The sequence below is a fragment of the Trachurus trachurus genome, assembly GCF_905171665.1.
Source record: "Trachurus trachurus genome assembly, chromosome: 18".
Lineage (NCBI taxonomy): Eukaryota > Metazoa > Chordata > Actinopteri > Carangiformes > Carangidae > Trachurus > Trachurus trachurus.
The window spans coordinates 21,176,235-21,189,061 of record NC_139909.1 but is presented as its reverse complement, the minus strand read 5'-3'; the positions used below and the strand labels follow the sequence as shown (position 1 = coordinate 21,189,061).

The window sequence follows — 12,827 nt, the reverse complement described above, 5'->3', positions numbered from 1 at the left end:
GATTGACATTTCTCAACGTTTTATTGACCAAACAACTAATCGATTAATCGTTTAAATAATTGACAGAATAATCGATGATGAAAATAATCGTTAGTTGCAGCCCTACTTGTGGCATTTAAATTATAAAACAATAGATATCAAGATTAGCATTGTGGCTAACCTCCAAGAAAATAACAAGTAATCTAGTAATAAGGATACCGATCAAAACACCAGAGTATAGAAAGTCAATTAAAGGAGATAATTGTGCAGTTGCACCTACTCATGAATAGAATGTTGCATATCAGAGCCCCCCCCCTCTCCAGATTGTTTCCTGAACATGACAGACGCCCGCAGTCGCCCCCCGATTGGGTCCAAGCTGCTCCGACAGACCAGCGGTGATGAAAGCAGCACGGACGATGAATGACGAGCATCACTGACCTTGTTGTCTTTGCTAGCAGCTGTTGTTCAGTTCAGTTCTACATTTTACGGCTACGGCTACGGCAGTCTCCGCTGCTCCTCTGCTGCTCCTCCGTCCTGGTGTGTTCTGCACCTCATCAGCTGCAGAGTGGACTGTGTGCTTCCTGTTAACACATGCCCTGTGTACATCAGCGCTCATGTATGCGCGTTTTCAGGTGTTCAAGTGTGGACAGAGATCATTTCTAACAACGTACCCGTGTGAACGCATCTGGAATTTCAAACATATTGCAGCCAGTGGAGGCACCAGTGCAGTGTAAAGCTACTGCACTGAACACAGAGGTTCAGCATCCAAAACCCTATGGAAATAATGATAATTTTATCCAGTGTTTTTTAACAGGGTCACAAGTCAAAACCACCTGTTAAATCTTTACAAATGTCATATAATTCATAAGCTTATCACATGTTTTTAATGCAAAAGTCATCTAAAGAAACTATTCCAGCTGTCAGATAAATGTTGAGTATTATCAGTTAGCATACCTGACAAGGTTTACATGACATGACATTACACATTACATACATTTTTAATATACGTCATCTTAAAATAGTGCTAATGTAGAAATAATAACAGCTGTATGATTTATTGTGTTGATAATGAATCTTCTGATACTGGTGGTTAGATCACTAGATCCCTTTTCAGAGCACTACTTGATGAAAGAGGGCTGCATGCCTTAATCCAGATCAGCATTAAATCCTGAATCTCAGGACTGGACTTGTAAAAACACTTTGAACGGCCTTATATGGTTCTTTGCCCTGAAGCCTGCTGACTCACAGTCCGCTTGATTTTTTTTTTTTTTTTACAGGTAAACGCAGATTCAACATCAAGCTGTGGAAGACCTTCACAGACTGCTTCAACTGCCTGCCCATCGCTGCCATAGTGGACGAGAAGATCTTCTGCTGTCACGGAGGTATTCATGTCCACACAGTACAAACAAATACTGATCTGTGGTGCCACAAAATGTTTAGGGGAACAACAGCTACTGATTTATTGGATGCATCTTAATAGATTCATGATAGAATTCAGAAATTCTCTCCTCTCTTGTCCTGATAACTTTGACTCTTTTGAACTTTGTGCCATGTTTACACTCCTGTGATTAAGTATAAAAGATAAAGAATCTGACTTGTCTAAGCTTTTGTACTGTTGTTCACTGATCTGATGTGAAGAATGTGGGTCAGAGTGTACAGTAGAGCTTGATATGGGTCAGTACCTGCACAGGTATTTGTGTAACTGTGTTGTGTTGTGTTGTCCACAGGTCTCTCTCCTGACCTACAGTCTATGGAGCAGATCAGACGCATCATGAGACCCACAGATGTGCCTGACACAGGTAGGTCAGCACGCAGCAGGCCGCTTCTCTGATGGTTGTTCTCCACTTGATCGTTTCAATTTAAAGGAGAATTCCGGTCATTTTTGACCCCTGAATCGTTGTCCTGATGGTCACCCAGTGTTGGGGGGAGCAAAAAACGCGACTAAAATTGATGCAGGCAAATCAGAGTTACACCATGGCTACCCGGCGCTAGCGATAGCAACAACGCTAACCTATGGGGGCAATTTTTTCAACCACAACAAACACTCAAAAAACAATCAAATATCTATGGTACATGACTCGAATCCTTAAAGCAGAACTATGCAAGTCGGCCGGAAATAGCTCGCTCCTTCGTTGGTTTCTCTTTTTTTCCCTCTCCTGGGCTCCCCCACAGTTCTGGGAGGCACATGTCACTGTCGTAAAAAAAAACTCGCCACCACCACCTCCTCCACCCCCTCCCTACACGTGCTTGTGTTTACTGCTGAAGGTAGAGAGCGGTGTTTGCTAAGCCCTGCTAACACGGAGCTAATGCTAACACAGAGCTAACGCTAACACGGCCACAGACAAAGACACAAAGACACAGACATACACACACATGAATAAAGGTTCCAAAACGCGAAGGTGTGTGTGTGTGTCATGATGTATTACATTATCTTATAAAAGATCCATGGTGTGTGTGTGTCCGTGTTAGCATTAGCTCCGTGTTAGCCACAAGCCGAACTTCTAAACATGTCATGTTTCCATGGTTTCCTCCGACTTTCCGAACTCAAACCAATCACGATTCATGACATGCATGACGTCATCTGCGTTCTTATCTCGTACTGCCGTAAGGCAGTTTCTCGCGATAGTTCTATCCATTGATGAGATTTGGGACACCGAGACGGAGGACTGATCTTGCAAGTGCGGTTTTCAGCCAGTGGGGGGGGTGAGCGCATTGGCCTAGACCCCATTCACCTCATAATAGGTCACTCAACCATCACAGTGTCTCTGAGCCACAATAATTACAGCCGAAATCCTGCATAGTTCTGCTTTAAGACACACCACAAAAATCTGTTTCTCATTGTGATTCTGAAAAGTCACAGTTCTGTGACAGTGATGGTTTTAATCCAAACATCTGATCAGGATCAGGCCTGATCAGGTCTGTTTGATAGATTATTTATTGACTAACAAGCCCGACCTTGTTTTTTTTCTCTGGATGCTGCAGAAACAGTCGGTGCATGGATGTGAACCTTGTGCACACAGTCACTTTGGGTCATTCTGGGTCTATTTCAGCAACATATTTCAGGTGTGAAGTGCTGCTCTGAGCCGAGTGCTGCTCTTCAACTGGAGTAGTTGATTCATGGTGGAGACGAGGAGAGTGTGTCTAAACCCTCCTCCTTCAACAGAGCCACTCTCTCCCAGAGCCTCTGTTGTAGCACTCTGTCATTTAGGACAGACATTAAAACAAATAAATATTGGATAGAAATCTGTAAAGGCCACACATTCCTGTTTTAACACAAATTACACCCACTAACCACGAGCTGACTAAATGAACAGTTTTACCACCTTGCCTTGTAAGTTTATTGATTTCTTGATAACATAAGGGTAAAAACACAAATCCAGCCCCATATTTACTGCAGCGTGTCAGAGCCAGAGTGATCCAGGTTTGTTCTGCATCCAGCTCCGAGAGTAAAAACACTCCATCAGCTTGAAATGACTCACATCTGCTGATACACACAAGAGCCAGGAGATTGTTTACACACACACACACACACACACACACACACACACACACACACACACACACACACACACACACACACACACACACACACACACACACACACACACACACACACACACACAGTGGGGGGAGAGATGTTTATTGTTGAGTGACGTTATTAAAAGATGCAGGCGTGTTGTGACGGACCCTGTGGGGGATGACAGGTAACACTTTACAATAAGGGTCCCTTAATTAACGTTAGTTAGTACATTATTAAGCATTAATATATAAACTAATGTGTTAATTAATCCTGAGTAATGCATACATAATGATAACTAATTACATGATTCAACTTTTATAATTACTTAATAATTTATTAACTAACTTTGAGTAGTAAACATTAATTAACTGCTTACTAATGGGGTACATTAATTAATGTGTTTCCTAATCCTAAATAATACATAATAATGATTGTTAATATATCTGTAAACAGTTAATTAATGCTTAATAATGTACGAACTAAGGTTAATTAAGGGACCCTTATTGTAAAGTGTTACCAAAAGTCAACAATTCAACAGCGACAGGGAAACAGTGATGCTTTCTCCACCAACCAGGAGGTTCTGCAGTAATAAATCAAGCTTGAATGGCCTCCCCAAGAAGTACATGGTTGTTTGGAAGTGGCAGTAAACCCAGTGGACATGAACCCCCCCCCACCCCCACCCCAACCCCCCTCTCAGTCTGAGTCTTTGCCCTCTTCATTAGACCTGGTTGTTTTTGTCCTTATAAGGCAGCCAGTGTTCAGACCCTGGCAGCCACTGTCTCTCAGATCCTCTTATGGTCCTTCAGGGAGTCTGTGTGTGTGTGTGTTGCTTTTTTCTATTCCAGTGGCTGAATACACACTTTCACCCGTCCACACTGTTTGGACCGGTGGAGGGTTCAGACTTGGTTCAAGGAGCAGGTTTCGATCAGGATCAGGGTAAAGCTTAGGCATTCAGTCGTTATGACGACGATGGTTAAAGTTAAGGTGAGAGACAAGGCAGCGCTTTATGTCTGAGTTGTTCCCATGGGGATAGAGAAACATATGTGCTCATATAAGGAAGCCTCTGTGCAGGCCTGTTGGTCAGCTGCAGCCTGGGCCCACCCAACTATTGTTTAAAGGGACATTGTGTAACTTCTCCTGTTATCTATTCACGAAAATCGATTATTTTGTTCAAAAGTCTGCTGTCGTCCGTCTGCCGTCTGCCCAATTTCACGTGAATGCAGCATGAAAAATACGATTGAGTTGCTTGCGATATACAACCGCAACGCTAGATGGGAGTAATTCCTACACAATGTACCTGTAAAGACAAAACAATAATATTAATAATAATAAATGAAATTTTAAGACAAAAGACAAACATCATGTAAATTAAAATACTGTGATTTTTTTCCCCATAATAAATCCACTGATGCAGTAAACAGTCTCAAACTTCCAAGTATAATTTATGGTATCAAACACTTCAGGCGAGATCAGTTCAACTTGATTTATTCATTCTCTTCCTTTGTTCTCTTCTTCTGTTGTTTACCTCTTTTTGTGACTAATTATTATAATTTATTGTAATTATTATAATGAACTAAATGATATGCTGGACAGCGACGTGTCCTGTCGAAGAATTCTCTGTTTACTTTTGTGATTATTGCAGCTTGGGTTACACAAGAAATCTAATGAAGCACATGTCCTGCTCGCTAAAGGCTGATCTGTTATCTTCACACGCATAATGAGAGCAGCTCAGAGAACAGTCCGGCCCCTGGGCCCTGGGCTTTCAGGAAGTGTGGCCCCCTGAATAACTCGACCTCGGTACTTTGGCACGTAATGTGAATGTTCCTGTAGTCAGAGAGAGGAAGGATCCACAGCAACAACCCCCCCTTCCACATCAGAGTGTTTGATCAACAGAGACGTGGAGATGAATCCTCTCTGAGCAGCATCAGGTGTTGAGACGGTGTGTGTGTGTGTGTTTCTCCCCCCCAGGCCTCCTGTGTGACCTGCTGTGGTCCGACCCAGACAAAGACGTCCAGGGCTGGGGAGAGAACGACCGCGGCGTCTCCTTCACCTTCGGAGCTGACGTGGTCAGCAAGTTCCTGAACCGCCACGACCTGGACCTGATCTGCAGAGCTCACCAGGTTCTGCACCTTCTCACATCCTCTCATTACTCAGACATTTAAATGCACAGAGAGAAACAGCTGCACACATGTATCACAGGGTTCCTACGCAAGTATGGAAAAGTATGGAATTTGATTTTATACATTTCCAGGTCTGGAAAAGTATGGAAAATGGAAACTATGGAAATATATTTATCTTAATACTTATCTGGGTTTGGTCTTATCTGAAGTTATTTGGGTTAATTATTTTGTATCTAGCTATTGGAAATTATTTGGTGACATAATGGCATGCACATTCAGAATAATGAAAACAAAAGACTAATTGCACAATTTATTTACATGATCTAATTACTCAAATGTCACAAATTATTTGATTTTTTTTAACAGTAAGTCAGGAAATTAGGGTTTGGAAAAAGTATGGAATTTGGAAATTTCAAATGTGTAGGAACCCTGGCTTCACAGACACATCTGTCTAATTTAAAAAAACAAACAAAAAAAACAATTCCCTGATCGATCTGCACTCAGGACCCAAAGTGACAAAGTGAAAACAGAATCTAGAGAAAAAACAAAAAGTCAAATATCTCATTGACATAAGTATGCAGATACTAATGTTCCTCCATGTGTCTTGATCATCCTAAGTGTCTCTACACCTTGACTAGAGACTAGAGTGAGTGGACTGAGCAGTAGCTACAAGAGACTGAGAACCTGATGATCTGTGGCTGAGCTCCACAGTGTCTGGTTGGAGATCCCAGAAGGAGAAGCACTTCTACTTCTACTTCTTCTTTCCTTCAGAGATTAATCTCAGAATTGAGGCCAAACACTTCCATCTTGTTTCTCCCAGTCTGAGAGTCCCTCAGCTGGGACACTTTGCCATAAATCCCAGCTCAGTAGAGCTGCAGTGATGGTTTCCCTAACCCTAACCCTCCACACAGGAGCTCTGCCCTCTCCTATCACCAGGTCTCCTCTTTGGCCTGTTGGCTCTGGAGGAGTTCAAGTTGTTCCAAACTTCTTCCTCAAAAACCAGTGCTATGTTCTGCTTTCATCTCTGATCCACCTTGTCGGCTGGGAGAACTTATATAGACGAGTGTGTGTGTGAGTCTTTCCACATGTGCACTCATCTGAATTTACCACAGGTGGACAGGGCCGTGGCTAGGAATTCTGGGCCCCCTGAAAGAATACTAAAGTGGGCCCCTACCCCCTGACTTTTCCACTTTTTTTCTTAGGCTACGTATGTATTATCATTTTTTATTTACTTTGTTTTGATGCTAATGCAGCATTACTATCAGTATTAATCAGGGTCGGATTAGAATAATTCAGTCATACCAAGATTAGACTACTGGGGGTTTTTGTGGGCCCCACTGGGCCCCTAGAATTATCATCACCTTTCTCCCCTATACAACGGCCCTGCAGGTGGATTCGATCCAGGTGTCGACACAACTCAGAGACCATCAAGAGTCACATCTCAAGTGTCACAGCAAACTGTTCAATTTCTCCTTTTTTAATACAAGTGTCAAAACCAAGAGAACTCAGTTGTCACTCGTCACTGTGAGTAAGAAGTGTAGATTGATGAAAGGGAAATGAATTATTAAGATTTCAACAAAGCTGCTATGTAACAAAATGAGGAAACACTGTCGGGTCTGAATACTTAATGAACACACAGAGTGAGTAATGTGCAGCAGCTGTACTGTGACTAATGTCCCTGTGTGTCTGACGCCCCCAGGTGGTAGAAGACGGTTATGAGTTCTTTGCCAAGCGGCAGCTGGTCACTCTGTTCTCGGCTCCAAACTACTGTGGAGAGTTTGACAACGCGGGCGGCATGATGAGCGTGGATGAAACCCTGATGTGCTCCTTCCAGGTGTGTAGTCCTGACACACCGACACACACACCACCTGCACCAACACCTCACAACAGGGTCGACTCTGAAGTCACACCGTCACTATTACAACTTGTAGAATTTTGGAAAGTACTGGAGAACACTTTGGTTGAGTTCAGTTAATTCTTTTTTTTATTATTGAAGGTTTTGCAGATGAGGCGTATACATTTAGTTAAAAAAAATGACAAAGAAAGTGTGAAAGGTATTCTTTCAAAGAACTTTCACCGCCTCCACAATTCATCATCTCCAAAACATTCTCAATCAAACTTTGCTATTTTTGCGATAACATTGAACCAGTCTTGGATAGTAGGAGCTGAAGTGTTTTTCCATCTGCAATATAATAACTTTTGAGCAGCTGTGAATGAAAGCTATTGCTAGCCATTTATTGTATTGTTAGACTGATTTATAAACTTATAAACAGCAGGATCTGGTTCTATATTGATTCTAGTTATTTTGCTCACACACCGACAGACCTCAGCCCAAAATGTATTAATAATCCTACAATCCTACAGCCAGTTGGTCTGTGTAACTTACCAGGAGTCCAATGATATCTATGCACAGTTTTAAGTTGTGTCAACCTCCTTAGAGACTGTGTGTGCTCTGATCCAAATCTGGTTCCATTCATCTTCAGTTTATGTCACATCCTGAGTTAGTTTAGTTAATTCAATACAACTTTATTGTAATCTGTGATGACATCTGGATTGAGCAGATTGCCACCCAGGTCAACAGATGTACACACAGTAGAGGGAAGAACACTGTTAATCACAACTACAATGGCTATGAGCTTGTATGTGTTGCTTTATAGATACATCCATAGTTAAATACCAATAGATATCTTAGATAAATGATCTAATCAGGATGTATAAAAGCAGGAAATAACTGAATGAATGAATGAATCACGTCAATTCATGTACAATTGTACCGATATTATAAATCAGACAGGAACCAATAAGTTTGTTTTTAATACTTTGTCTCTTGGTATAGAGATAAATGCATTAACACTGGATGGTTCACTGTGATGGAGTCTGTAGTTTAACTGCAAATTTTACCGAGATTAACATGTTTGTTGCATGTGGGTGTTTGACTCATTTAGGCTCAAATGAACCAGAACTCATGTACTGGGCTACTGGGTCATCGGAAAAGTTGAAAATATATCTGAACTAGAGTATGTGTGAAAAGCCATTAATCAAACACACAGTTGAATTCAGTATCTTATGGAACAATGTGGAACATTTGTACTGTGTTTTGAGAGTCTGGCTCCACAATGGTGACATTTTATGTTCAGGATGAAAGTGTGGCATAGAACGGATAAGGATAAGATAATATGGTAACCTATATATAGTAATAAATAATAAAGGAAGTAAACTACCGCAGATTGAGGTTGTTTTACATTGTCACCAATGTCTGTTCCCAGATCCTGAAGCCATCTGAGAAGAAAGCAAAGTACCAGTATGGAGGGATGAACTCTGGTCGGCCCGTCACTCCTCCCCGCACAGCCCAACCTCCAAAGAAACGATGAAGGACGGAGGGAGGAAGAGATGGAGTGAGAGAGGGATGATTGTCAACAATTGTCTCCCGGTGGCTTTTCACAACATAAAGTAAAAGCAACACTTGGCAGCGGAGAAAACAGACGAACACAACTGTTTTAAAAGACACACCCAAACTTGTCTTCATTAAAATTTTTATTTCTTTATCTCCCTCTGAACTGCTGTCACACACTCTTCTTTCCCCCAGTGCTTTTTCTCCCCTGCATCTGTGTAACATTTTGAAAAACAAGCGTTAAACGAAAAATGAAAAAACATGAGGGTATCATTCTGTAGCATATTGGAGTGTTTCTTTTTTTTTGTCTTTTTGTCCTTTTGCCTTTTTGTTTTTGAAAACAGAATGACAGCTAGTTTAGTTTACCACATTTCCTTACTTCCCTGCCTGTACAGATACAACAGGTATTAATGACGACTGCTGGGTTTTCAATAAATAATACAGGGAATAAATCTGTGTGGATGTTCTGCGTGGTTCTTGCGGTTCAGCACTTCTCCAGAGTGCTCATTTAAAACGATGAATGTAATGATAAATGTAGAGGTGAAAAATGAGAATGTGTTTCAGTTTGAAAAGCTCAGTTTTTCACCCTGAGCTCTGTTCACTAACCCTGTGGCCATTAAACCCGGATTAACTAATCAAGGATAACATGTTCATTATTCTTCTAATCCAGATCAGTGAAGCGAACCATAAACACGTTCAACATCATTAACAGTTCATACAATGAGTAAAACACTTTGACAGAGGAGGAAAAAAAAAATCCCTTTTTAATATGTTAAATATATTTAATAACGACTAATACACTGCAGCTTTAAACTCTGTGTTTAAGCCTATTTTATATACAGTCTATTGGTTTAAGCCCTGCTGTGGGTGAATTGGGTTGTATTACTCTTGGGCTCCCCCTACAGTCGTGGAGTGTAACTCCTTTCACAGCACAAGTCGTACTATACTTACAAATCCCATAAAGCTACTCGTATTCATGCAAGGCGGAACGGAAGCACCTTTACTTGGGTTAGCCTAAAAAGTGCAGTACTCAGCCAGCAGGGGGCGCTGTGTCAATGTGTTACAGCTCAATTAAACAGTTGTGGTGTGGAAACTGTCATTTTAAGGTGAAATAGTGTTGTTTTGAATTGAACCAAAACCAACTTGGTATTTGTAAACTGACACTTCCTGCTGTCTAGCATCATACTACGCCAAACTAAATTTGGATGAGATGTGATTTTGAAGTTCACTCTTTCTGTTATCCAGTAGTATATTGCAACACCTTGTCATTAGTATCAGTGACTCTGAATGGGGTTAAAATAGTCTTGACCTTATGATCCAAGAAACTGGAAACAGGACTTGTTGCTGTCACAACAATGAAGTTAAACTGATTCTTCAAACATGGTTTAAATAGCCTCCTCATCCAGGTTAACATGTTCTTACTGTCCTCCTCATTCTTTAAATGTAGCTAAAGGAGTTATCTCCATAACAGTGAGCTCTTATTTTGAAATAAAGGCAACTCAGACTGGCAACCGAGGAATTAATAAATGTAGGCTACTCCAGAGTGGTTGGGATGTCACCATAGAGACAGATTGCAACCCTTTTTCATTAACACTAAGGACTTGTCTCATCTTCTACCTGACAAAATCTCAAACAGATTTAATTGCATATTTTCAGTAAAGTGTCAAACTCAGCAAACATGTTGGCCCTCATTGTGTCCTATTTGATTTAAGAGAGAAGAATTCATTATGATAGTTTGTTTGGTTAAAATACCATAGAAGTCTCTCAGTACACTGCAAAAACTCAAAATCTTACCAAGAATATTTGTCCTATTCCCAGTCAAAAATGTAATTTCTAGTCAAAACAAATCTAATTATACCTAAAATAAGACTCATCACATAAAACGTAGCTTGTTTTTAGACACTTTTTTACTTATTTCAAGCATATTTTCACTTTAAATAAGTTGAAAAATCTGATAGTGGAGCAAGTTATTCTTTCTTATTACAAACACAAAAATCTTGCTTTCACTGGCAGATTTTTCTACTTATTTCAAGTGAAAATTTGTTTGAAACAAGTGAAATTATCTAAAAACAAAAGACAAATATTCTTGGAAAGATTTTGAGTTTTTGCAGTGTAACCCTCGTCTCGGCCCTGATTGAGCCTGTACTTCCACGCCTTCATACTGAAGCACACTGTAACACATATGTTCATATAACTGACCATTTAAAGCAACTACACACACACAACTGGTCGAAACCATCATTTTATTAATCGTCAAGTCTTCACAGACAAATTATGAACATACATAGGCATGAATTCCCTTTACTGTGACTCATGAAACACAGTCTGGTCATAGTTCAGTCAGGTACCTCTGTGTGTTAATATGGAGCGCAGGTGAAGTGTTAGTCGTTAGATTAGTATAAATGTTGTGTTGATGTGTTGAAGACAGACAGGAAACTGCTGTTTTGTTGACAGTGTGTTGAGTGTTAACGCTGGAGGATTTCCTGCTGCTCCATGTTGACACATCTGCAATTAGCAACAAGCACAGAGTAATTACGAGGAGGCGAACAGCAGGTTGTGTTTCCCATCAATCCAACGAGATGCAAACACAACATGAACCTTTTAAACTAGTGTTTTCGTTATTAAGGCTGCGACTGTTACATTACCTGCAACTACAGACTGTACACTGCTGCAAAACTAGCATCTAATCATCTAATACATTCTTTATAAACAGTAGTGTAGAGGAAAGGAAATGTAACTACTTAAAATAATTTTAATTCCTCCGATGCAATCTATTTCACATCTTTGAGCTATAACATAGAATTATAGATCGTGATCCCAATGTAAAAATCACTGCAGCATTCAAAAGTATGATGCAGCATTGAAATTATTCACTCTAAAAAATAAAGAGACAGTCCAATCAATATTGCCCCGTCCATTAGGACTCAGCCCTTAGTTCATTTTGAATAGTAAGCAATATGCAGCTGTCACATTTAAATGTCCATGATGCCTTACACAATGCAAAAAAACAAAAACAAAGACAAATTCCCACTTGGATAATCAGCAGAAAAATAAAAGATCAAGCTCTGAACACTTATGAAAAACAAAAAGTAAATTTTCAATCCACATAGATGGGATGTAACGTCAGAAATGGGCAATAAGTTAATTGTAAACTACACTGAGGAACAACTCCAACAAAACGTCTCAGTTTATTCTTATTATTTCAGCATGGCATGGCACATTGGTAGCAATGTCTAAAATCAAACACTATTTGACATTAGTTAGGTGGCCAATATAAATATCTATACAATATTTAACAGGAAACAATATATTTACATCTGATTGGATTGTTTTAATGGCTTACAGTAACAACAGCATCACTTCACTGGTACATGGGGCAAGAAAACAGCAGCTGCCAGGTGTTCTCAGGATCAAGACTGAAAGACTGACTGAAAGGAAACCTGCTGCATAGTGTTACACCACGGCTCTGCACTCTGAGGGCCAGCAGGGGGCAGCAGGAGTCTGGATGCTGAACCAGCAGGTTTGTAGAGGAGACAAGAAGTACCACTTCTTCTCTGGGAGAGGAAACAGTGAGGGACACTATGCTTGTCTTCTTTGTGTTTGTGAGTGTTTGGCCCGTTCATTTTCTGTCCATGCACACGAGGCAGGTCACTAACCTTCCACTGGTGCGGTGCTTTAAAAAAAAAACTCATCTGCTTGTTCTACAGCATTATAGTTCAGCTTTTCTCTTTAGAAAATATAAAATGATCCCTGCAACACTCGAACATCAGAAACAAAAAATAAAAGTCAGTGAAAATATTTGTGGCAACAAGTACAC

At 40.4% G+C, this 12,827-nt stretch overlaps 1 protein-coding gene across 1 annotated transcript in view; it reads left to right on the top strand.

Annotated features, from left to right (window-relative positions):
* The window catches only part of LOC311002014 (serine/threonine-protein phosphatase PP1-beta catalytic subunit), a 33,636-nt gene extending 24,170 nt beyond the window's left edge, over positions 1 to 9,466 (top strand). Inside the window, exons 4-8 of the mRNA XM_083993207.1 lie at positions 1,257 to 1,361; positions 1,707 to 1,778; positions 5,468 to 5,619; positions 7,319 to 7,453; positions 8,886 to 9,466. Coding sequence (XP_083849333.1) covers positions 1,257 to 1,361; positions 1,707 to 1,778; positions 5,468 to 5,619; positions 7,319 to 7,453; positions 8,886 to 8,990 — 569 coding nt within the window. The 3' untranslated portion in view covers positions 8,991 to 9,466. The remainder of the gene's footprint in view (positions 1 to 1,256; positions 1,362 to 1,706; positions 1,779 to 5,467; positions 5,620 to 7,318; positions 7,454 to 8,885) is intronic.
* Positions 9,467 to 12,827: the final 3,361 nt, after the last annotated feature.